This window comes from Eulemur rufifrons, chromosome 5 (assembly GCF_041146395.1).
Source record: "Eulemur rufifrons isolate Redbay chromosome 5, OSU_ERuf_1, whole genome shotgun sequence".
Classification (NCBI taxonomy): domain Eukaryota; kingdom Metazoa; phylum Chordata; class Mammalia; order Primates; family Lemuridae; genus Eulemur; species Eulemur rufifrons.
The window spans coordinates 33,888,231-33,911,741 of NC_090987.1; the positions used below are offsets into that span (position 1 = coordinate 33,888,231).

A 23,511-nucleotide genomic window follows, 5' to 3' on the forward strand; every position below is an offset into this window, starting at 1 on the left:
ACACACACACACACACACACACACACACACGGAAATGAAACAAATTTTGTAAGACAATACTTACTTTTACTTTGTGTGTTGTATGCTGATATTTTCTTTTCTTTTCTATTCTATTTAATTTCATTAAAAAATGTCTAAGTAGGCATACTAAATTGACTTCATGACCCATTATTTGGGGGTGTGACCAACAGTTTGAAAAACACTGATTTAATCAATTATCTAGTTTTATAAATAAGCAAAGAAAGGAGAACAGATTCTAAGTGACTAATGCAAGATCTAGACCCAAATATGATTAGAATTCTTACTCCAGTCATGCAAAGCTGCAAGTCTTGGTAGGTAGAATTTCAACCATCAACTGTTTCCTCCCTGACAGGTTAATAATGTCTTTATGATTTCTGTTTGGTAAAGATAGATTTTTCCATAATCTACATAAATATAAAAGATAATTTTGATTAACCGTGTTAAGAAGTGATTGAAGAAGGTGAATTCAATCAACAAATGTTCATTTCATAGGCATTTGCTAAGTACCTGATATGTGCCAGGTACTGTCTGGACCTAGAGATATAAAGATAAATGAGATTACCATGCAATCTTGGGTCAGGGTGTGCCCACAGGTATAGAAAAAAAGGAACTAATTTGATTCATACTGTAAAGGATTATATATGACTGATTGATCATGTGAAATTGACAAATACTTAATGAATGCTCATTATAATGATTGTATTTTCTACAACTCAAGTACCTGTGATAATAATTATGAATCTGTCCTGGAAATTCAGGAGGTATGGTTACTACCAACTATGCACCCAACCCTAAGAATCACCAATTGTTTCAAATTTCAAAACTCATTAGAAAACATTTCCTTGATTTTGACCAGATTTTCTAGTTGGCAAATTGATGATGTTTTCTCTTTCAATTATGCACTGCTAATCTGTCTGCCTGTCATGGAGCCTAGTGGTTTCAACATCAGATTTCAGTTCTCAGACTTTTTCTTGTTAAGCTACGTGCTTAACAGAAGTCTTAGCTGAGGGCCCTTGATGAGTACATTGCCAAAACATGCAGTGAACTAAGCACATCCTTAGCTTCAGAGAAAGGACTCCTTTTTTTTTTTTTATTCCATGGAAACTATTAATGTAATTCCTCCTAAGCCAGTGAGATTTTCTGTGGTCTTTTCTTTCTTTCCCATCCTTTTGCCCTCTAGGGGAGGGAAGCGTGTGGAGGAAGGATTCTGGGAAGCCTGCTGCCCTGTTGACCTGCTGGACTTTGTTTTTGGAGGTAGCCTGTGGTTCGGGTCAGAAGGGAACTGTGGCCTTGAAAGAGACTGGGAGAGGCTGGAATTCATAGAGGGTAGATGTCCTGTTCCTGCCAGAGAATTGCTCCCTCTTTCAGATTCTCCTGCTCTCTTTCTCCCTTCCGAAAATCAGCCTCCTGAGCCTCCCACCAGAAACTCTGAAGATTGAGGTAGGAAGACACTAACTCCCTAAACCAAACTAGCTCAGGTTACCAGAATATGACAAAGAATTTTCCTTTACTTTTTATTTCTTTAGATAATTAGCTATTTTTTGTCTTGATAAATTTTATGAAATTGGAGTGGATGAAAAAGTGTTAAGGTTTCAGGTAACTTTTTATAGTGTTTGCTGTGTGAGTTGGTGCTCAAGGACTGTTAGATTTCGGTAGTTGGCAGAGGTAACTTGAGTTTTTGGTAAAAAAGGATTCTAAGTATGCTACGAAGATTATGCTGCTGTATGAGTACATAACAGCCCTCAGAAAAAGTTAGTGAATCTTATTGACTTGTGATGTTTGTTTGGGGGAGTTTGCACCCCAGTTTGTAACTGTTATGGATGTGATGACTGTAGAAGCTGAATGTTCCTGCACGTGTCCAGGTCTTTCATCCTGTCTGTTCAAGGGATAAAACAAGACGTTTTAGCCTAGTTTTTCAATATCACTTGTCACAGTACCTTCTTTCTTGCCAATATTGGAGTACAGGTGAGACAGAGAATTTATAAATTCCCTAAATTAAGGGAGGCCAGGAGAGGAGTGGAAATGGAAATTATGGAAATGAAAAATAACAGGGAACAGGTTAGTACATGGAATCCACAAATTGTGAAAGATTAGTCATTGTGTGATGTATTCTGGATAGTGTAAAAATCTCCAACTTTTTGAAATTAAGAATGAAGATAAGTAGTGCCACCTCAGGATGAGATCTACCATTATCGTGTCAGATCATGTCCTACCTTTGCTGGGAGTATTTTTTTTTTTTTCTCTTTAAACATGTGTTTGAATCTAGGGATCCTTTTTAATGGATGTCTACCTGGTTCTATCAGTCAGCCCACAGGTGGTACCTGGGAGATGTTAGTGTGGCATCGTGGTTCAGAGTTTCTTATGCCTTTCTTTGGAGGAGAGTTTTTTTGTTAGGGCTTAATTTGTTAGATATAATTTGATATTTTCTTAGAAAATTACATACCATAACATTGGTTCTAGGATTAGACTATACAAATACAGAGGCTGGGCACACTGTAGATAGCAGTGCCTGTATTGTCTTTGGTCCAAAAACTGAGTTTTATGGCTATCCAAAACAACCTGGGACAACCTAAGCCTTCATAGCAGGAATATTTAAATATTCCTCTATAATGCTGGTATCCTTATAAACAAATACAAGTTTCATAATGAAATGATATATCTATCTTGGATTCACAGACTCAGAATTGGAAGAAAAACTAGAACTCCAGAGATTAAAAAAAAATTATACTATATGATTGTACTTTGGTATATAAGGTGTTTTCACTAACATCAAGAACTATCTTGTTAATAATGTGTTGTAATATACAGATTTTTAAATATGTGCATAGCCTTTGAACTAAAACTTCAATTCCAATGGAAATAATGTAAAGTACATGTAAAGCTTTGAGCACAAAAGTATTTATCACATCATGATTTACAATATCCCTAAAGAGGACAGGGAAAAACTTGATGTCATTGGTAGAATGAAATATCTCTTAAAATGCTTTTACAAAGAATGTTAAATGTAAAAAGTAGGCATAAAGTTTTATATATAATAATTTCCACTTAAAAAATATATGCAGTGAATTAGGGTGTTACAGAAAGACTAAATTGAGAGTAACAAATTTAGGTTTCTTAGGTCAGTTGAAGGGCAGAGCTGTGTGAGTGTTAACCGAGGAAAACTATCTTGGTGTTAGCACTCGGGGTAATGGGACATTATTTCCATTTTCTCTTTTTATTTTGATATTTTCTAACTTTTCTATAATGAGCACACAATAATTTTATATTAGGAAAATAATGCTGCACTAAGAGCAAAAAAATAGGTTGAAATCTTAACAGTTTTTCTTTTGATTTCATTTCATTCTGTAAAAGTGTAGAACGCATATGATTCTTGAGGTGGAGGGTGGGGAATGAGCCTCCACGTGCGGCTCCTTCAGCACATAGTGTGCAAGGAGCCTCCTCCCAGGGCATTTCCTGGGCTCCGTGTTTTTGGGTTATAGCGCCACCTTGGGGATATAGCTGGCATCACTGGCTACCATTATATGCTGATGATGTGAAATGCACAATTATGGTATGATTTTGTCATATGGGAAGTTAATTATTCAGTTATCCCCAGGATTAAGATGTGTCGATGGAACTCAAATTATTCCCCTTCTGCCTTGGTTCACTGAAACACCTTCCTCGCTGGTCTCCTTATCAGCAGCTTCATCCCCCTCCTTGTCTGCAAGCCAGGGAAAGCTTCATAAGTGATTTCAAATTCACTGTATTCCTTTAAATATTTCAATGGTTCTCTCTAACTTCCAGATTCAAATAGAATTTCCTCAGCATGTCATACATGTCCAGGCTCTGACTCCTTGTCTATGTAACCATCTTTCTTATTCTTTGGTTTTACCAACTGCTTCCAGCTTTCAGAGGAACCGATCTCTTTCTCCAGCTTCTCTGTTTCTCCTCTTCACTCCCACTCTGTTCTGCTGGCCTGGAATGCCCTTCTCATTTCAACTGGCTGTATTTCCTGTGGTTCCCTCCAGACTCGGCTCAAAGTTCATTTCTTATGAGAAGCCTTTTCCCAGCTCCACAAGGCCGGGTGACCCTTCTCTTCTCCCACAGCTCTCATTCATACCCCCTGTATAATGCTTGCCATACTGTATCTCAGCTCTTTGATTCTTCCTTCATCTGACTGTGAGGTCCTTTTGGTAAGGACCCTACCACACCTTTCTACCCCTAGTCCCTAGCTCACAAGCAAAGGGTGAAAATGCTCAAAAAAAACATTTAATGAATGAATGAATGGGCATTGGAACTGGGTCACAGTGATTCCCATATAGTTTTTCTTTTTCTCAATTACCTTCATCTATAAGAGGATGATCAGAAGGTACATTAAATAAGAAAAATTTTGACAAGCAATTAACCTCATGCTAGATGCATAATAATAAATATTTGTTTTTTTTTTTTACTCTTTTCTTTTTAAAATCTGTATCTAGTTTCATGTTTCTTACACCTGGTGACTCATGCCTCACTGATACCAAAGTCCTCACCCAGTCAGTGCCTCCCTGTTAAATGCATAATGAAAACTTCCTAGTCAATCAGTATTTATTCTGATCACATGCATGCACTGTGCCTTTTGTGCCAACACCTCACTCTCACTCACCGCACATGTTAAACGCCACTGCCTCCTTATTAAATGCACATTCACCTTCTCTTACCTTTAGCTCAGTCATCTTACTAATCACAGAGAGGCTTAGCTTTGTGGATTTTTAACCAAAGTGTGGCCCTCTTTTTAAGAAAATCTTTTTATGGCCGGGCGTGGTGGCTCATGCCTGTAATCCTAGCACTCTGGGAGGCCAAGGTGGGAGGATTGCTTGAGCTCAGGAGTTCGAGAGCGCCTGAGCAAGAGTGAGACCCTGTTTCTACTAAAAAATAGAAAGAAATTAGCCAAAAACTAAAAATAGAAAAAATTAGCTGGGCGTGGTGACACACGCCTGTAATCCCAGCTACTGGGGAGGCTGAGGCAGGAGGATCACTTGAGCCCAGGAGTTTGAGGTTGCTGTGAGCTAGACCGATGGCATGGCACTCTAGCCCAGGCAACAGAATAAGACTCTCTCTCAAAAAGAAAATCTTTGTTAATGCTTAGGGTTGATCTTCTACTCCAACAATAATAAACACAGGTAGTCTTCAATTTCATTTGCTCCACTTGCATTCAATTCACTTTGTCTAGATTATATATTGGTGCCCCTACACTACCTTTCTCATGCACTGTTCCGTCTGTATAAGAGCTAATGAACAGACAGTGCTAGCACTTGCTGCCTGCCTGCCAACACTTCAATAACCAGACAATGGCCATAGTTATCTATAAAACAAAAATATTTGTATAATTATTTGGATAGTTTTATTGCCTTTTATCTTATTATTTTTAAAAATGATAAGACATCTCACAACTGATTTATTTGCTTTCTTAATCCATACACAAAGTACTGGTGAAATCGCTACTAGGAATTCCTTCTCAATATAAACTCAGTCACTTCAGTCTGCTGTTATTTCAAGTAAGCGAATATGGAATTTAAAGAAGTTATCTCAGCAAATTAATTTCCGTTACCTGTATTTAATATTTAGTCTATGTTTAAAGTATCATAACAATAATTTTACTATTTTAACTTTTTAACACTCACAAAAAAAATAAAGAATTATACTATAGTTAGTGGCAATAAGCTGGCTTTCTGGAAATGGGATTTTTCCATATAACATGTAAGTCTAATGTTTAGGGTTCATTTATTTGGCTTTCATGATTGCTTTGAGAAATATATTATGATTCAAAATAAATAACTTTTATCCTGTTCTTAATATTGGGACCTCTATTTTTGCCTCCTGCTGTATGATTTTTTTGTTACTGAATTTATACATAAGAAATTACCATGAAAGAAAACAAAAACTTTCAACCAACTAACGGCTATAAGGCAAGGCAGTCTTATTATCAGCAACCTCTCTTATTGATCTGCAAATTTCCAGAAGTTTTAACATTCTTCTAAAGTATTTATCTTGTGTAAAATACCACACTGGAAAAGGCAAAAATACAGATTAATGCTGGAGTTTGGAAGGTCTCAAGGTTATTAATCTATAAATTCAACTTAATTTTAATTAATTCCAGTCATCTTTCAAATTAATTTTTTTAAACTTGAGTAAATCAGAAATGCCAATATAATTTTATAAAAAGGTAATGGGTAGGGACTCTATCTACCAGATATCAAAACATATTGAAAAACAAGATAGTACAGTATAACAATAGTTGGAATATCTAATAATCAGCATATCTAATAATCTATCAATATAATAGAAGAGAGACTAGACACGTATTTAAGCATGTATGGTAACTTATAATATTCATTTAATGATTTATTCTTTCATTGAGTCAGCTGACATTTACTGAATGCCAGATTCTGTATAGTAATGGGTAATATCAAGTAATCATAATCGTTACTAGTTTATTAAACATTAAAAAATTGATAACATCAATTATGATTAAGTCTGTGGTTAAGCAAATCTCGTGAAGAAATAGTTGGTAGAAGTGTCAATTGAGATTCTTTTTGAGAGGAAAATTTGGGAAAACTATAAAAAGTTACTTGCACATGTCCTCTGATATGGCAGCCCCCTTTTAAGAGTCTATCCTATAGAAATACTTCAACTTCTCTGTGCGTACATGTATTCTATGTATGTATTATACATATATAATATATATGTAAATGTTCCTTGCAGCACTGTTTATAATAGCAAAAAATGGAATCAACCTCATTTTCTGGAAATAAGGGAATGGTTAAAAATGTCTGGTACAAATTTATATTATGCAGATTTTTGGAAGAGTGAGGTAGGTATGCATGTGCTGACACAGAATGATGTTCATGATGATGTGAGAAAATCAAGTTACAAAGAAGTATAATAGGAAAAATTCAATGACAAAATCTTGGCACTAAATTCACATTCCAATACCTTTGTTTTGACTAACTCTAAGAAAAGCAAATCTGCTATTACTACTCTAAACACCAGATGTTTCAGATATGTTTGTGCTGAACTGCTATTGTCAATTTAGCTTCCTCATCACCCACTTTTAAGACCTTTGAGGAACTACATTTCCCGGATTCACTTTCTCTGTAATGTTTTCAGAATTTATTTCACTCATCTATATCGCAATTTTTCTTTAAAAAAGCATGCGAAATTATTTTGCATAACTTTATTTTAGTACTCTCTTTGCAAAAGATCAATTTCTCCTGAAATGCAACTGTCGTCATGAGTTACATGCTTGCATCCTTCTGTTAAGCGTGACATTTACACAAGCTTTATGAAGAGCATTCAAAAGTCTGCTCTCCAGAGGCAACACCGTTGAACTGCGGACATTTGCTTTTAGATGCTTGAGAGAATTTGACTATATTTTTCACTTCTAAAGTTAATGGGTGCATGCTATGTACTAGACGTTCTACTAACACTGGAGATACAGGAATGAGAAAAGGATTGTCCTTGTTCTCAAGGGGCTCCCAGGCTAGCAGGCACAAGGAAAGGTGTGTGTTAATTACTGAATTAACAGTAAGGAGCTCTAGCTAAACAAGTGGGTTGGGGCAATATCAAGAAATACTTCTGAAAAGTGGCAACGTTGAAGGTGAGTAAGAAAAAGCTAAACAGAAGAGAGGAGTGGAGAAGTTTCCAGATTAAGGAACTAGGGTGGGGCAGAGTGACAGGTGTGAAAAAGCATGCCCTGTTCTAGGAACTACAAATAGTCCACATACCTCACTTAAAGCGATTAAAAAAAAAAGGCAAGGGTATTCAATGTGCAAACACTTTGACTAACATATAGAATGATTAATCAGAGCTACTTTAGATAGCCTATCATGGACCTACTCACCTTGGTGGTGATAAAGGGTCTCCTAAGTTTCGAAAGTTGGCTTATCAGAAAATTCCCCATGGAAACAAACAGTAGCCTCTCTGCCTCAAGCATTGGGCCACAGGGGGTTCTCAGAAGCACATCAACTACTATGAGGATTCCCAAGGTCATCTCATAAAATTGGGCCTGGCCATTGCACAGCAAAAAAAATTTCACTGGTTCTCAATTTTCTACCAAGTTAGATCTAACCTCCTAGTGGGAGTCAAGACCTCTATTGTCTGCCTCTTCCAGAATGAAATCAATAGAATTTGGCAAGTGAGAATAAGGTCTTTGGAGTTAGGCAGTCGTGGGTTTGAATTTTAACTCTGCTATTCACTTAAGCTCTAACATAAAAGTGACGATTTTCCTTAGATTTAGTGTTTTCATCTACAACGTGGGTATAAATCATATCAAATAGTGTTGTTTTGAGAATTCAATGGATAATATATGTTGGGTAATTGGTATAGTAGCCATCATTTAATAATGGCTGGCTACATGGTAATTTTATAATTCCTATTTTTTTTATTATATTTAATTTGACTGCTTAATAGTCTTTGGATATATCCTGTGTTTTAGCTTTTATACTTTTGTAATTCCTATCAGACAAAATTCTAGTTAGCCCAGCCCAGATTTTACCATCTCAAGAAGCCTTCCTCAATTCCCCAGATTGAAATTAATTATTCTTTCATTGTTTCCACAGAAATTGGTACCTCTGGTATAGAAACATTAGTAATAATTTTGTTGAATTTAAATCCAGTGGGAAGGCTGGGAGTGGTGGCTCACACCTGTAATCCTAGCTCTCTGGGAGGTCGAGGTGGGAGGATTGCTTGAGGTCAGGAGTTCAAGACCAGCCTGAGCAAGAGTGAGACCCTATCTCTACTAAAAATAGAAAACAAATTAGCTGGGCAACTAAAAGTAGAAAAAATTAGCCAGGTATGATGGTGCACACCTATAGTCCCCGCTACTCAAGAGGCTGAAGCAGGAGGATTGCTTGAGCCCAGGAGATTGAGGTTGCTGTGAGCTAGGGTAATGCCACGGCACTCTAGCCCGGGCAACAGAAGGAGACTGCCTCAAAAATAAATAAATAAATAAATAATAAATAAATCCAGTGGGAAGAGATGGTATTTAATTCTCTAATTACAACGTCATTCTAGAACAATTACTGAAGTTTATTCAACTGATTTGTTATTTTATAATGAACATTTACTAATAATGACTCTTGATAAACTCTACCATTAGTAAACAAATAAATTATTCTGAATTTCAATTTACAAATGAGTTCATGCCCCTGTATTGTGCACATAATGATAAAGATGATAATCATCCAGAAACATAATGGAAAAAGATTTTTTGTCCCTGTTTATTGGTGGAATACTACATGTACCAAAGAGAAGATAGAACTTTTTTTCTTATCATATATTTTTAATTGAAGAAACATACAAAACATTATTACATTTACTAATACATTGCCATCAGAAATACCTAGTCCAAAAGAGGAAATTTTTCAAAAATAACTTTTTTTCTTGAACAAGTTCATACTCTGTGTTCTTATTGTTTTCTTTTTCCTTTACCTGATAAGACTTTTCCAAGAGAACCCATTTATTCACTTAATAAGGTAACACCCTCAAGTAATTCCACAGGGCAGGAATATGACTCAAACTATATGGTATTATATTTATTTATTACATCTAGTTTCCCAGGCTTTGGGGTTCATTTGTTCAAACCTTAACATAAACACTATATCATCTACTTCTTAGGCAAATCGACACCCTAACTCTTAAACAGTGAAGGAGGATCTTGGTTTATGTTTGAGATCATGTTTAAAAATCAGCCAGTTTCAGAAGCTTGAGTCACATATGAATGACACTGACTATCTTGTTGGCATGGCAGAGTTCTTCCTCCCTGATAATGTTGAGAGAAAATGAAATGGTTCTGATCTTGTTTGCACAGATAGTATGAAGGAAGGCATCTCCTAGAGGTAGATCTCTTCTTTTGGAAGCACCTTTAAGTCTTCGTGTATTGATAAAAAGATAGAAGAAAAAGTTCACAGGAAAATTTTCTCACCCTTCTCACAGGTGGTTTCACCTCTTTTTAAAATTTTAATCTGTTAGTTAAATGCTTAGTACTGTTTTATTCTTCATTTTTTAAATCTCAGTGTTTTCAGTTTGAATCCCACTAACGCTTTACATTAATTATTCATTAATCGTTTCATAATTCTTAAAATTATTGGTCTAATAGAATGCAAACTTTAAGAGAGAAATATCAATGTCAGGATATGCCACAAAATTGAGTGACTACTAGATGCTATGTGGCTGGTTGTTGCTTGAGTGTTAAATGACCAAGGAACCAACACTCCTTAGCTACCCCATGGACTTCATCAATTATAGAGTAGTAAAACTTAGCAGAAGCTTTGATGTGAATAATCAAAATAAGGAATGGCTATAACATCTGCCAGCACAGGTAATTTGGAAATTATTAGAAAATATATAAATAACCTTCTAGCATCAATATGTTTTAACCATTCTGCACTTAAAGTTCATAAACCTATTTTTTTTTTGAGAAATAATTTTTCTTCCAATTAGGAAATAGCAAAGACCATGCAATAGGCAAAATAGCATCCTTTTCATATCTGATAAAGTTATAGTTTTGAAAAGCATACTGGCCAGGGTATCTGAGCATTGAGTTCAAGGTTTTGTACCCCAACTAGCTGATTGTGATCATTTAACATCTCTATTTCCCCTAGATTTCTTGTCTATAAAATGAGAGAATTGGGCAAGAAATTGTGTGAGCTGTTTCAAATTCTACAATAGTTTTATTCATAAAGGAACAAAAAATAAGCAAGGAGCACTATAATTATTTCCTTTCACAAAGAATAAGCCCTAAAAATAAGTTTATTCCATTTACACTATCTCATTAGTCACATGATAGAGTTATTACTCTATACTGTACATATTTTACAGAATTAAATAAAATTACCTTGCTAGAATTTCTTTTTCTCAAACCAGCTTTGTGCCTACTAAAAGTAAGCAAACTATGTGTTTTCATTTCATTCATTCAACATAAATAGTAGTGTTGGAAAGAGAAACACAACTTGGTAATGGATTTAAGTATTTTCTTAATTATTCTTGGTAGGAACTTAGAGCCGTATTCCAGAGTTTTGTTTTGAGTCTAGAAATGAATTAGAAGCTCTATGAAGGCAGAAATCATGTCTGTCTTTTTTACTTACATATTCATGGAGCCAAGACTAGCACTCAACACCTACTAGCTTCTAAGTAAATATTGTTGAATATATAAATAATTACAGACATGCTTTTGGAGAATATCTGGTTGCTAAATGAAAGCTGTATGATTTGGGTCAAGGAAATTGATTAAACCATATTTCATATTTTTTTCTGACATAATTAGCACGAGTAGGAAAATAATTCCCTGTAAGTTGGGTGAATTCTATACGTCCCCTAAGAACCATTTCTACTGTCAGGTTGTCCTAATTATTTTTTTTTGCTATTCATAATTTACAGTTAAAGATATAAATCAATAAAGTGCAATAAAGATTTATATATCTATCCATTTCCTTTTGATGAATAATTTCTTGTGATGCATTCAGTTGGCAAATGCTTCTCTTATTATATTAAGCATGCCCTATTGCTTAGTATTGCATATCTTGAAAAATCATTTTAAGAGACAAATGATTTCAGTTATTCATTGACAGACACTCCATATTCCTTTTCACTTTCCTTTCAAAAATGTACATCTCATTCACTTTTTCAATGAAAAAATTGTAATACAAATATTACTCCAAAGACAATATGGCTAGTAGGTATAGACAAGACATCTTTTGTAACTTCCAAGAACAAGGGCATCTTGGTTTACAAGACTGGTTCTACAGGCCTCAAGACCTGTGGGATTCGCAATGAGTTATGTACTATTTAGAAGACAGTATCAAAGGATGCAATATGTTTTCTTCAAGTTTTGGGGCACATTATTTAAAATCAGGAAGAATTAAAAAGGTTTATCTAAATTTCTTAGCCATACGTATCCTCAAAAAAATGTAATCAAAGAGCAGCAATGAACTTAGAATATTTGTTTACTGTTAACATTATATAGTACATTATGTATCTTTGGTGCATATATTGGTGATTACAAGATGCAAGGTCTTCATATAGAATACTGACTATAAAGCACTTACTGTTGGGAGTAATGTATGTTACTGTACCGTGTTACTCTGTGTCGAGATGTCATTGGGGATGCGGAGCCCACAGTTTGGCCTGTGGGAACATCTGGACTCGCCACTCGTGCCACTTGGATTTCTGGTCCTACCAAAATACCACCACTCATCACAGGCCCTATACAACCCTCAGTCATGCTATTGTTGCTCATGTCGGGTACACCAGGACTAGCCAGTATTCTCTCAGCATAGATTACATTGTGTGTGTTGGCTAACTCAGCAGGTACACAAATATTCCCTTGGATATCATAGACGGGTGCCATTACTGTTTCGGTTACTATGATATTGGGTGGAAGCTGAGGATCAAAAACAATTGTAGTGGGTTGCACACATGGATCAGCAGTAGTGTAAGTCTCAGTCACTATAATATCTCCATGAATCATGGGTTCCGGTGTTGCCATTTCTGCTTGGAATTCAGCTTCTGAGGGAGTCATTCCTGAAGATTCATTGACAAAGTAATTAGGTCCCAGCAAAGGGAGGTCGGTACTGATAGGGATACAGGCCTGGTGTGAAGGAAATGGTTCAATTTCTGTGTCTAAGCAGATTTCAGCAAGAGTCCTAAACTTTGGATCTAAAGTTTCCATGCAGCTTTCATCTAAGTCATCCACAATCCAACTGCAACAACCAATAGAGCCCACAGGAGACCCTGCTCCCTCGTGGTCATAAATAAGCAAGCAGTCGTTGGCTGGTCGGCCTTCATCTTCATCTGCATAAGCATATGCTTTCTAAAATTAGAAGAAAAAAGGGAATTAGAAGTTTTTTTTCCCTTCAAATAATCAAGGAAGAATAATATCAGTGCTTTAGAGACTTCTGATCTAAGATTTTATAGGATGAGCTGATTAGTGGTATCAATCACTCATTTAAATAATTGATACTATTCATGCATATTCTGTGATAGTATTTGTTACCTCCAATTTTAAGATGTAGTTTACAATTGCAGCAACATTTTCAACATTTTTTGTAAAGAACAGTCGTGAAATTCACGTATTACCATATGGGAAATAAACCAGGCTAATTGAAATATGAGATAAAATGGATTATTTAAGCAAAGAAAACTTACTAAATAGGAACTCACAAGAGGATTTATTTACTCTTCATGTTAACATATTAGGCCAACCCAATGCCTATGGGGCTTTTTTCTTTGGAATACTCCTATCACCCTATTGTACTACTAAATACTAGATCTTATTCACCCTAACTGTATTTTTGTACCCATTAACCATCTTCACTTTATCTTCCTTTCCCCCATCCTTCCCAACATCTGGTAACCATCATTCTACTCTCTACCTCCATGGGTTCAACTTTTTGTTTGTTTGTTTGTTTGTTTTTAGCTCTCACATATGAATGAGAGAAGGCAATATCTGTCTCATTGCCTGGCTTATTCCACCTAATATAATGTCCTCCAATTCCATCCATGTTATTGCAAATGACAGGATTTAATTCCTTTTTATGGCTGAATAATATTCCATTATGTATATGTATCATGTTTTCTTTATCCATGTACCCATTGGTGGACACTTAGGTTGATTCTATATCTTGGCTGTTGTGAATAGTGCTACAATAAACATGAGAGTGCAGATATCTCTTCAATATACTTATGTTTATTCTTTTGGATATATACCCAGTAGTGTGATTGCTGGGTCCCTTTTCTTAGTGAGGGCTACTTAGTGAATGGGGCACTGGACTGAGAATAGGAGACCTAGCTTCCGGGTCTTGATCCATCACAAGTTGTGGTGATGCTGTGTTCCTGAGTTTTAACTCCCTTTGTTCCCAATCCTGTCTTTTAATTTATTTATTTTTGTCCTTTGTATTGGAGGCACCTGGGGAACACGAAGGACTTTAAAAAGAGAGGTCACAATGCACATTTTTTCTTGATATGTGTTCTCTTCCTTTACTGTTGCTATGAGAAACAAAGTAAGACATCAGAAAGAAACAGAAGACAGAAGAATGGGCAAGTGGAGTGGAGAATGACGAGGGAGGCTAGCCTTTTTCACAGGATTAAGATAGGTTTGACAATCGAATATGAAATATTACTGCAAATTGGCTTTCTGTGTTTTAAGGAGAAGTGAAATATTTTTATTCAGGATTGGGATAGGGTTTAAAATAACTGAATATATTTCAGAAGGGCCGACTGCCATTATCACTATTATTATTACTCAGTTTCAAGACTATTTTTTGTGTGATTGGAAGAGGATTACCTCTGAGAAGTAGCTGTCCAAGAAAGCCATGTTGACTCCGGAGTCCGCGTACTCCCTCAAGGTTCCCATGGTGGAACTCCTCTTTCTCATGGTTCCTGTGGCTCCTCCGGCCACAAGGCCGGTGGCTGTCCCGAGAGCTGTATTGAGTTCCACTCCTGATACACCCCCTTCAACCGTGCCTCCGCCTGCGTAGGTGTTGTTGTAGATTTCTGAAAAGAGAGGGTATTCCTATGATAGTTCTGGAATTGTCTGCATTGTGTATCCATCTAAAACATGGTCAGTGCTATCTGCCGGTACCACTGCCACCACCACACAACAAAGAGTGGGTTCTGGAAAGCTAGGCAAGGAGCGATATGAATTATACCCATAATTTTCAGGCTTGCTAACAAAATAGAATTAAGTTAATGATACAGAGGGAGTCAGCTATCAGATGTGGCCGTCTCACATTTGCACAAACGTCACCCTAGACTTACAGGTGTAGAACTTGCCAAGAGGAGCTGTGGCTCTGTGCAGGCACCAGTTCCTGCGGTCGCTGCCTGGGGAAAGCCACCCTGAGCCCATCTTAGAGGGCTTGACCTATTCGGGAACCCTCCGAAGAAAGGCTGGGGGCATGTTTGCAGAAGCTAAAACTCATAGTCCTCCTTCACGCTGGCACTGGATGCAGAGCTGGCTCTCATAGGAATGTTCAGCCACCAATGTTCTTTGCATGGCTTGGGATACTGAGAAACTGTCATTGAGACATTTCACATCCATTCCAGAGTTGGGCAACTTCTCTACTTGGTTAAAGTGTTGCCCAATGGCTGGGTATTTTTCAGTATTCTTAGATGTGCGTGAGACTGGTAAGGAGTAGAGTGTAAGACACTGATGATGGAAAAGCTTGTGTCAATTTAAGAAAAACTCTTTAATATATTATTAGAACGCATTTGCTGTTTTTTCTTTTGTTCTTTTTTTTTAACAGCTTGTATCATAAATAATTACTACAGTAGCACGTACTCTGTGCCAGGCACTATTCTAATATATATTTTGTGATATATGTGTGTATATACACACCTATGTTTTTATATCATATACATACATATGCATGCATACATTATATATAATATATATGTACGTGTGTGTGTGTGTATGTATACATATATGTGTACTCATTTACTCCTCACAGCAACTCTTTAAAGTAGGCACTATCAATTTCAAAGGTAAACTGAGGTCCAGTGTCTTGCCCGAGGACTTACTACTACAGATTGAGCACCCCAAATCCAAAATTCCAAAATCCAAAATGCTCCCAAATCTGACACTTTTTGAACACTGACATGACGCGCAAAGGAAATGCTCATTGGAGCATTTCAGATTTCAGATTTTCAGATTTGGGATACTCAACCCATAATGCAAATATCCAAAATCTGAAAAAATCCCAAACTGGAAACACTTCTGGTCCCAAGTATTTCAGATAAGGGACACTCAACCTGTAGTAAATGCAGAGCCGGGAATCAACCCAAGCCTTCCAACTGCTGCATCATACTTCACCGCCTGTGGTTTCAGCTAGAAAAATAAAGTGGCTACTTCAAACATGTCACTTCCCCTCTGATGAGACCATCAGTCAAAGAGATTGACAGATTTTTTTCTGTGAGGTTCTTTTACATGAGGTTGGTTTGGTTGAATAATTCTGCAAATTTTAAAACAAAAAACAGATTTTGGTGTCCACTGACCAGAGGTATCCATACGATCCCTGGTGTTTGAGGCTGTCATGGGTGCACAGATATTTGACACATCCTGAAAAGAAAGAAAAAAAAATTAAAATAAATTCTTTATTTTAAACATTTAAAAACTGACATCTTTTTATTTTTGTGCAGTGTATAATTGCCAAGACATGTTCAATTTCCATTGAAACCCCACTCTTTTCCGGAAAGCGATGGCCCACTCACCCTGTCCTCGGGATGGGCCCCTTCTATCCTCCAGGTCTGCATCACTCCTTCTCCCCCCTCGGGCACAGGAGCAAAACTCGTCCCCAAGCCTTGTGGCTGTTTCCGCTTGCAGCAACACATGAGCAGCAAGAGGGGCGACACTGCCCGAGACAGTTATAAAGAAGAGTTAACACAAATTGCTCGATTTAGGAAGTCATTGCATGCATCATTTTTTTGGGTGGCATTATATTTAGGACCCCAAAAAATACAAATATAAGAAAATAAAATTTTTTCCTTTAGAGGATTGAGTATAAAATATTTGAATTTGTAAATACCAAACCACCAAATCACATAAAACTTTAGAGCTGGAATGGAGGGAATTTGAGATCATGTAATCCAGGTTATTTACTGACAGATTAGGAAAGTGAGGGCCAGGCTTTCCTCCAGTCCAAGACTCCTGAGCTGATTGGTGGCAGATCCAGGATTCAAATCCAGTTTTCTTCTAGCCTTTCATGTACATGAATGCATATTGATATATGTGTATGTTTACATATATTAACCATCTGTGTATATGTATATGTATTTGTAAGCTTCTGTATGTGTATGCATACCCATGCATAAACGTGAATACTTCCATGGGCATGTGTACATGCAGGGGTACACGCCTATGTATCTCACAGAACGTCTCTGTGGATAGGTATGAATATGTATTTGCATATCTATATAGAAATTCACATATATAATAGCATATGTTATAAAGAGGATTGGATATAAGATGCAGTTATGGGATCTAGAGAGAGGACTCTTCTTCAATTTACACTTACACTTAAAAGTCAAATATTACTCACTAAACTTAATTGAGATATTTACATTTATTATTTTAAGACTTTGCCCACAAAATATAATGGAAAATTAAAGCTACCAAATGTTTCTGCAAACACAAAATTTTCTATCCTAATTTCTCTATCCTAATCGTTGCTTCAATTCTATATTTCAATCCATAAATATAGACATTCCTTAAATTTGGGTCCACTGTAGTTGCTTTTTATATGTTCCTAATTCTCCAGCACAGCATACATTTTACTGAGTGGGAATATTAGTTGTTATAGAAGAGAACGTCAAAGCTCCTAGACCAGCTTTAATTTCATTAAGATAGTTCATTTGGCAATTTTACCATTTGTACCATGAAAAATGAAAGGTCAAGTTATACATTTCCAGAGAGCCTTCTGGAAAAGGACTCTGATTAGCACTGGGAGCCTCCAAGCCACTGTTCAACCTGTATTATGTTTCTGTGAATTTAGATGTGTGCTGGCTCATGCACCATCATGGGCTTGAGCTCTGTCTAACAGAAGTTCTAGCTAATAAATAAAAAATTTTTCAATTTTAATTTTTTAAAAAATTTTACCTTCTTATACCTTTTTCTTTAGAAGTGCTTAGAATAAATCAAATGCTTTTAGCATATAACAAATACAAGTACTATATGCATAATCTCATTTGGAGCTAACAGCAGAAGTCTTAATTTGAAGTCCTTTGGGAATAAAAGGTTTGGGCTAAGACCCCTGCCCCCACCATCACAGCCTTGTCTCCTAATATAGACCATGGGCTTCTCCATTGAAAAACAAGTGTCCAAAGGGATAGTCCCTGGCTATTCCACAATCAGTTTAACAACTCTCGTGCTTTCTTTGACTGGGTCAGGAAAAGTCATGAAATTCTTAGTTCTAGTCTGCTGGAAATGCAGCTGATACTGGGTTTTTAACAATGAACCACACATTATCCTCACCAGAGGGCTTAAAAATGCATATACTTGGGTCTCACCTTGAGTAGGACCCAGACATGAGTCATTTTTAAAGACTTCCAAATAATTCTTATGTTAGAATTGAGAACCACTGACTTAAATGTTAGCTGACACCTCTACTCAATTGCTCTAGAGTCATATTCTGGGAAAATATCTCTAATATCATTTTGAGAATCACTCATGATCTGTGTGTATCCTTGAAAGCTGACAGATTCTTTTAAGAAAAAAAGCCTACCCAAAAGTCAGTTGTTATTTTTTTATGCCTTAAAATGATAATGTTTTCATTTGTGCTCAATGATTAAATCATGTTACTAATATAGTTTAATGAGTTTAATCCTCTTCAATTTTAGAACCCAGTTTTTGATCCCTGTGAAACTTAAGTATTGCAAGGGAACCTAAAATGCGTGAAGTATCTCCCCTCTGAGGATCTATATGTTTTGAAAAAATAGTGTATAGAGAGGAGGACCCATTTTTAAAATTTTTGCTTGGGGACCTTGCCATGCCTGTGACCATGGTCTTAGTTCAGACACTCATCTAGAGCCCAGAGGCTAATCCCCTCTTCCAGGAACTTCTTCTTGCCTCCTACTACGTTAGAGTGAGCAGATCACCTGAGCTCACAAGTCCTCATTGACCCTTCAATGCCTGTGGACATTCAGCGTATCATGAACATTCCTCCACGCTGGCTCCCAGCCTACCTCTTAGCTTCTACACTTGCTGACTATGCTGTGCACTTCCATCCCTCTCCCATTTGTATGTGACTCCCCTGTGTCCTAGTTGGCCTTTCAAATTTCCCTACACTCCATCCTCCTTCTAAAAAAATCCTCAGCTTTCAAGACCCACCTCCAAATCCATTAATACCGCTGCAAAGATTTTCCTAACTTTCCCACTTTGACTTAATTGCTTATGCCTCTCTACTCTTAGAGCACTTCAGTGAAATTTCCATTATAGGATTTATTTTGTGCTTTCTATATTATACTTAGTGATTCCCATCTGTAGGACCCTCACTAACCCTAGACCTTCTTAGTTACCATTGTGGATTAAGTACATACCTTTTTGAGTCCCATTGTTTACTTCCAAGGCCACACAAAAGGTGCTATAGATACCAGAAAGAAAGGGTTCAATGCACTTAGCCATCCCAGTGGGCCCGGCTACAGTCCTACTTTGAAGAACTCCTGAAAAGAATAATTTAATTCAGTACTTACTAAGCAGCAATAGGCCGCCCATAGACATCATGCCGATCCCTGCTGGTCCAAGACCAACATTTGAAACCTCGGTTTGGTCTTCAGTGACAGGTCCATAGGTATCACCAGTTATGTCCCCTGTATGGATGCCAGTGATGCTAGAGTCCAAGCACATGTGGTTGGTGTCACAATCACAGGCATATAACTGCACGATCTGTGACGAGTCACACACTCTGTTATAGCTGTCCTTCACTACGATGGGGATTTGGTAAAGTTGCAGAGATAAAGGCTGCTCCGACATAAGGATTGCAGAGGTAGCTGAAAAGAAAGAGAGGAAACAGAAATAAACTAAAATTCCTTGGGGGTAACCTTCCCTAATACTCAAAACTGACTTAGAACTTGATTTTTTTCATGTTCTTTTAGTCATAGAGCACCCTGTACCTTTTTTTTTTTTTTTTACATTTATAGTTAATTGTTCGATAAATATTGCTTCCTGCTGGGTTGTTACTTCTACAAAGCAAGCAGGGACCTTGTTGCTTATTTCCAGAGCAACAGTACTTGGCATATGATATACACTCAATAAATATTCACCCAATGAATGAATAATATTGATTTGAAAGGAAATATTGGAAGTCTTCTATTTAGGATTGTAGCTTACAAAATACCCTCTTTAAGGCTTTTGTATCTTATTAAAAAATTTTGCCCTTTCATTTAAAATTATTCCAATAACTATTATTCTCCTAGTTCTTTGTGTTACCACTGCCTATGGGTTTTCACAAAAAATATTGCCTAAAACATTGGTTGGAATTTATTTATCAATCCAAGGAGGGTTTAAAGATGATGAATATGGTTTAGATGCCTAAGCCATAAATAGTAACGTGCAATTTTTTATCATTATTATGGTTTATTACCTTCAGTTAGCTATGTGAGAAGCCAGCTATGTCTACCAAAATCTAACTTGTGCACAAAGTACGAATTGGATCAGACAATGTCCCAGCACGTTTGGTGAATTCTGTTCCACCACACCAAAACTGACACAGGGCTCTAGGAATATTATCTCTAGTGTGGTTATATTTTTTACTGGCAAATCTATAATATTTATAACATCATATCTCCATGTAGAACATTTTTCTTATATTTTTAATTATAATACCTAGGATCTGAATGAGGAAAAAGTGGTTAACAGTTATTATTTAGGAATGGGATATTACGTTTCATAGGGGAAGGTGAATTTAGAGCTGTCTTGATGTGAATGGAATTGCTTTAATGTGCTTAGATTTTTAAAATACTAAAATGTTTTTGTTGAAAAGAGCTAAAAGGTTTGGTGGTAAAAACAAGTTGCCTAATTTCCTCCTTTGACTAAGTCTTTATTGGTGGCATTTTACCCACATCATTTCAGAGTTTCTCCAGTCTGGGAATGGAGGAGCTTGGTGGCCTCAGAGAGGTCATTTCCTCTCACCTTAGGCTTGGCTGTCTGACCCCTAGCCCCTGCTCCCCATAAAGTCTTTCCTACTGCCCCAAATGAATATGAGATTAGGGAGCTATCTTAGCCCAAATGAAGTCCTCTCACAGCTATTTGTTTTCTATTATACATTTAACATTTTAGGAAAAAGAACCCAGAAAAGATAAAATGTTATCTGAAACTTAATCTCAGTTTTTATCAATGTCAGACATTCATTTTCAAGTAGCTACAGTCAGCACACACACACATACTACTTTGGGATCTATTTTTCACTTTACATTCTTTGGTTTATGCATACCTTTGTATCTAAATACTTTGCATAATTCTAATTTTAATGCTGTACGTTATCACACCTTGATAATATGTGCGATAGTTTGCTTAACCATTTCACTAATGTGGGGCAATTTGGATATATTTTTTTACCTTTACAAATAAGTCAGAACTTATAGCTCTTGTTAAAAACAATTTCATGGATCTTATGTGCTTGTAAGTGAGTAGAAAATGTGTAAATGTATCTATGGGATACTGGAGTTTCAGAGGCATTTATATGACTTGTCTGAAATTATTCAGAATAGGGAATTGTGACATCCCTAATTCTTGAGTTAGTCAAGGGTTCTTTTTATTTTAAACTGATCAAATATCGGTTTAGTGCCTCACTTATATAAAATGATGGCTAAACTGATATTTATATTCTACTATTTGTAATTGCAGTATTGATGAAACATTTTGACTTTTATTTCAGTTCCAAATTTTCCAAATAGCCTGTGTTTGTGTACATGAAAGGGTTTTTTTCCCCATTTAATGTTAATATGGCAAGAATTATGGGAACAGAAATAGAACGTATTCCTAAATGACTTGACTAATTATTTGATAATTGTTTTGCTTTTAGACTTACTGAGTTAAGTTTACATTCACTTACCATTTACTGATCTGATGTCCCACATGTCAGCTGTTCCTGGTGGCTGATCAACAACACAGAAGGTAAAGGGAGACCCATAAGAATGTTCACCAACAGAGATGAGGACTGACGGAGAGTCAGTGCAGATGGTTCTTCTGTCAGGAACAATGACTGGACAGTAATCGTTGACATCAGGAACCTCAATACATATGGTTCCTGTCGCCGTTTTTCCAGAGCCATCTGAAAGAGTAAAGTGTCACAGGTGTTGGGGTAAAAGATGTTAGGAGAACATCCTTTGTCATATTCCATAATGCTGCACTGCACATAGGAATCGTTTGAATGACTCGCGAGGCAGGAAACGTTCCTGTCTGCCTCAACTACCTGAAGTCACTCTTGCCTTTGTGTGCTATCTTCCAGGCACAAGACTTCTTTTGAATCCTTTGAGAATATTTCTTACTGGAGACTCTTGTGCATTCTGTTCATGCTTCCTAAAATGTTTTTCAACCTCATTTCATTCTGCTAATTTCTACACATCCTAAGATGCATCCTAAGATGCAAAAATCCTTCCTCAGAAGGTTGGCTTACTTTCTCTTCTCACCCTGTCCTCATAAATTAGACCACGCAGATCAGCTTACAGCTCTCCATTCAGGATGCCCACTGAGCTCTGTGTTTGTGGAAATAACCACAAGTGAAATTAAATAATTCTATTTTTCTTTATGTTTTCACTATTGATTTTAATTCCATCCATGAGATAGAATGTCTCTCTGAAATGGTATTGCTGAAAACAAATATAAACCTATTAGATTTTTTCCCCAATCCATTTGAAACACATTTTTGGTTAATACAATTTATTAGAAAGGGCAGAGGACTAATATTTAAAAGTTTGGGCTTTTAATCTACTTTTCTACTCTATGTTCCATTACAAATGAGTAAAGAATTTTTTTTTTTAACTTGCAAAGAATCTTAGTTTTCTCATTTGTAAACTTACCACCTCTAGGGTACTTTACTAGGTCATTTTCTGAGAAATTAATAAACTTCTTTTAAAGGTGCTTTCTGTGTGCCTAAGTGGTAGAGCCATTGAGTTAATAGAATGATAATAAATCAAGAGCTTATCCATATCCTACATGATTTTGTTCAGTATATTCTTATACTGTATTTGGTATTAGACTTTAAGAGTCTATTTCACTTTGTCTGTCATTAGAGAGACGTCAGATTACCCCATAGATTGTTTTATTTGTCATTCTCTAATCCTCTATAGCTTTCTTATTGCCTTGTGGTGAGACAACCACAGCCCAAGCTGTTGCATACAGCCCAGTAAAGTTTATTCTCTGTGAACCCCATGGCTATGTATCCTGTATCAGACTTATTCAAACCATCTGGATAGCTCTGTGCCAGTGCACATACTCTGCTTAGGTGAATAAACAATCGACTTTGTTTTTAGTTTCCTCTTGGTACATTTTGATAGCACTTTCTCTCTTTATTCACTTAAAATGACTAATTTTTTATTCTGGTTTTTAAAGATTTTCACATATGACCAATATGAAAACATAGGATATGATCAACATGGTTAGATTCCATGTTAGGAACAGACCTTCTGGAATACTGAACATAATTAAGACAATGTAATTTATATAACTTCCCCAGATGTTAAAGGTGACAGCCACAGGATGAAGACCAGGGTGTATGGACTGTAATTGCTTTGGCTTTATCATGGTTTCTTTTTGAATCTTATGCCCCTCACTTATCTTTCTTTCTGTTTGGCTATTGTGAATGTTAGATATTGATATAAATTTAATGCAAACCTACAGTATACATCTTATATCAGGTGTGTGTCTGGGATACATACATATATTTCCTCTTCCTTCCTGGTTCCTGACCTTTCTCTCCTTGTTTTGTTCTGTAGCAGCTGGTTTCCTAGGCACTGCTCCATAGAATCATTAACTATTGATAA

The 23,511-nt window shown here is 36.5% G+C and overlaps 1 protein-coding gene across 1 annotated transcript in view; it reads right to left on the reverse strand.

Moving 5' to 3' along the window:
* Positions 1 to 10,756: 10,756 nt before the first annotated feature.
* Positions 10,757 to 23,511, reverse strand: part of DSG4 (desmoglein 4) — a 40,120-nt gene continuing 27,365 nt past the window's right edge. Inside the window, exons 11-16 of the mRNA XM_069468144.1 lie at positions 21,582 to 21,800; positions 19,222 to 19,518; positions 16,246 to 16,385; positions 16,030 to 16,093; positions 14,324 to 14,532; positions 10,757 to 12,850 (exon numbers count right to left, since the gene is read on the reverse strand). Of these exons, the coding sequence (XP_069324245.1) occupies positions 12,083 to 12,850; positions 14,324 to 14,532; positions 16,030 to 16,093; positions 16,246 to 16,385; positions 19,222 to 19,518; positions 21,582 to 21,800 (1,697 nt within the window). The 3' untranslated portion in view covers positions 10,757 to 12,082. The remainder of the gene's footprint in view (positions 12,851 to 14,323; positions 14,533 to 16,029; positions 16,094 to 16,245; positions 16,386 to 19,221; positions 19,519 to 21,581; positions 21,801 to 23,511) is intronic.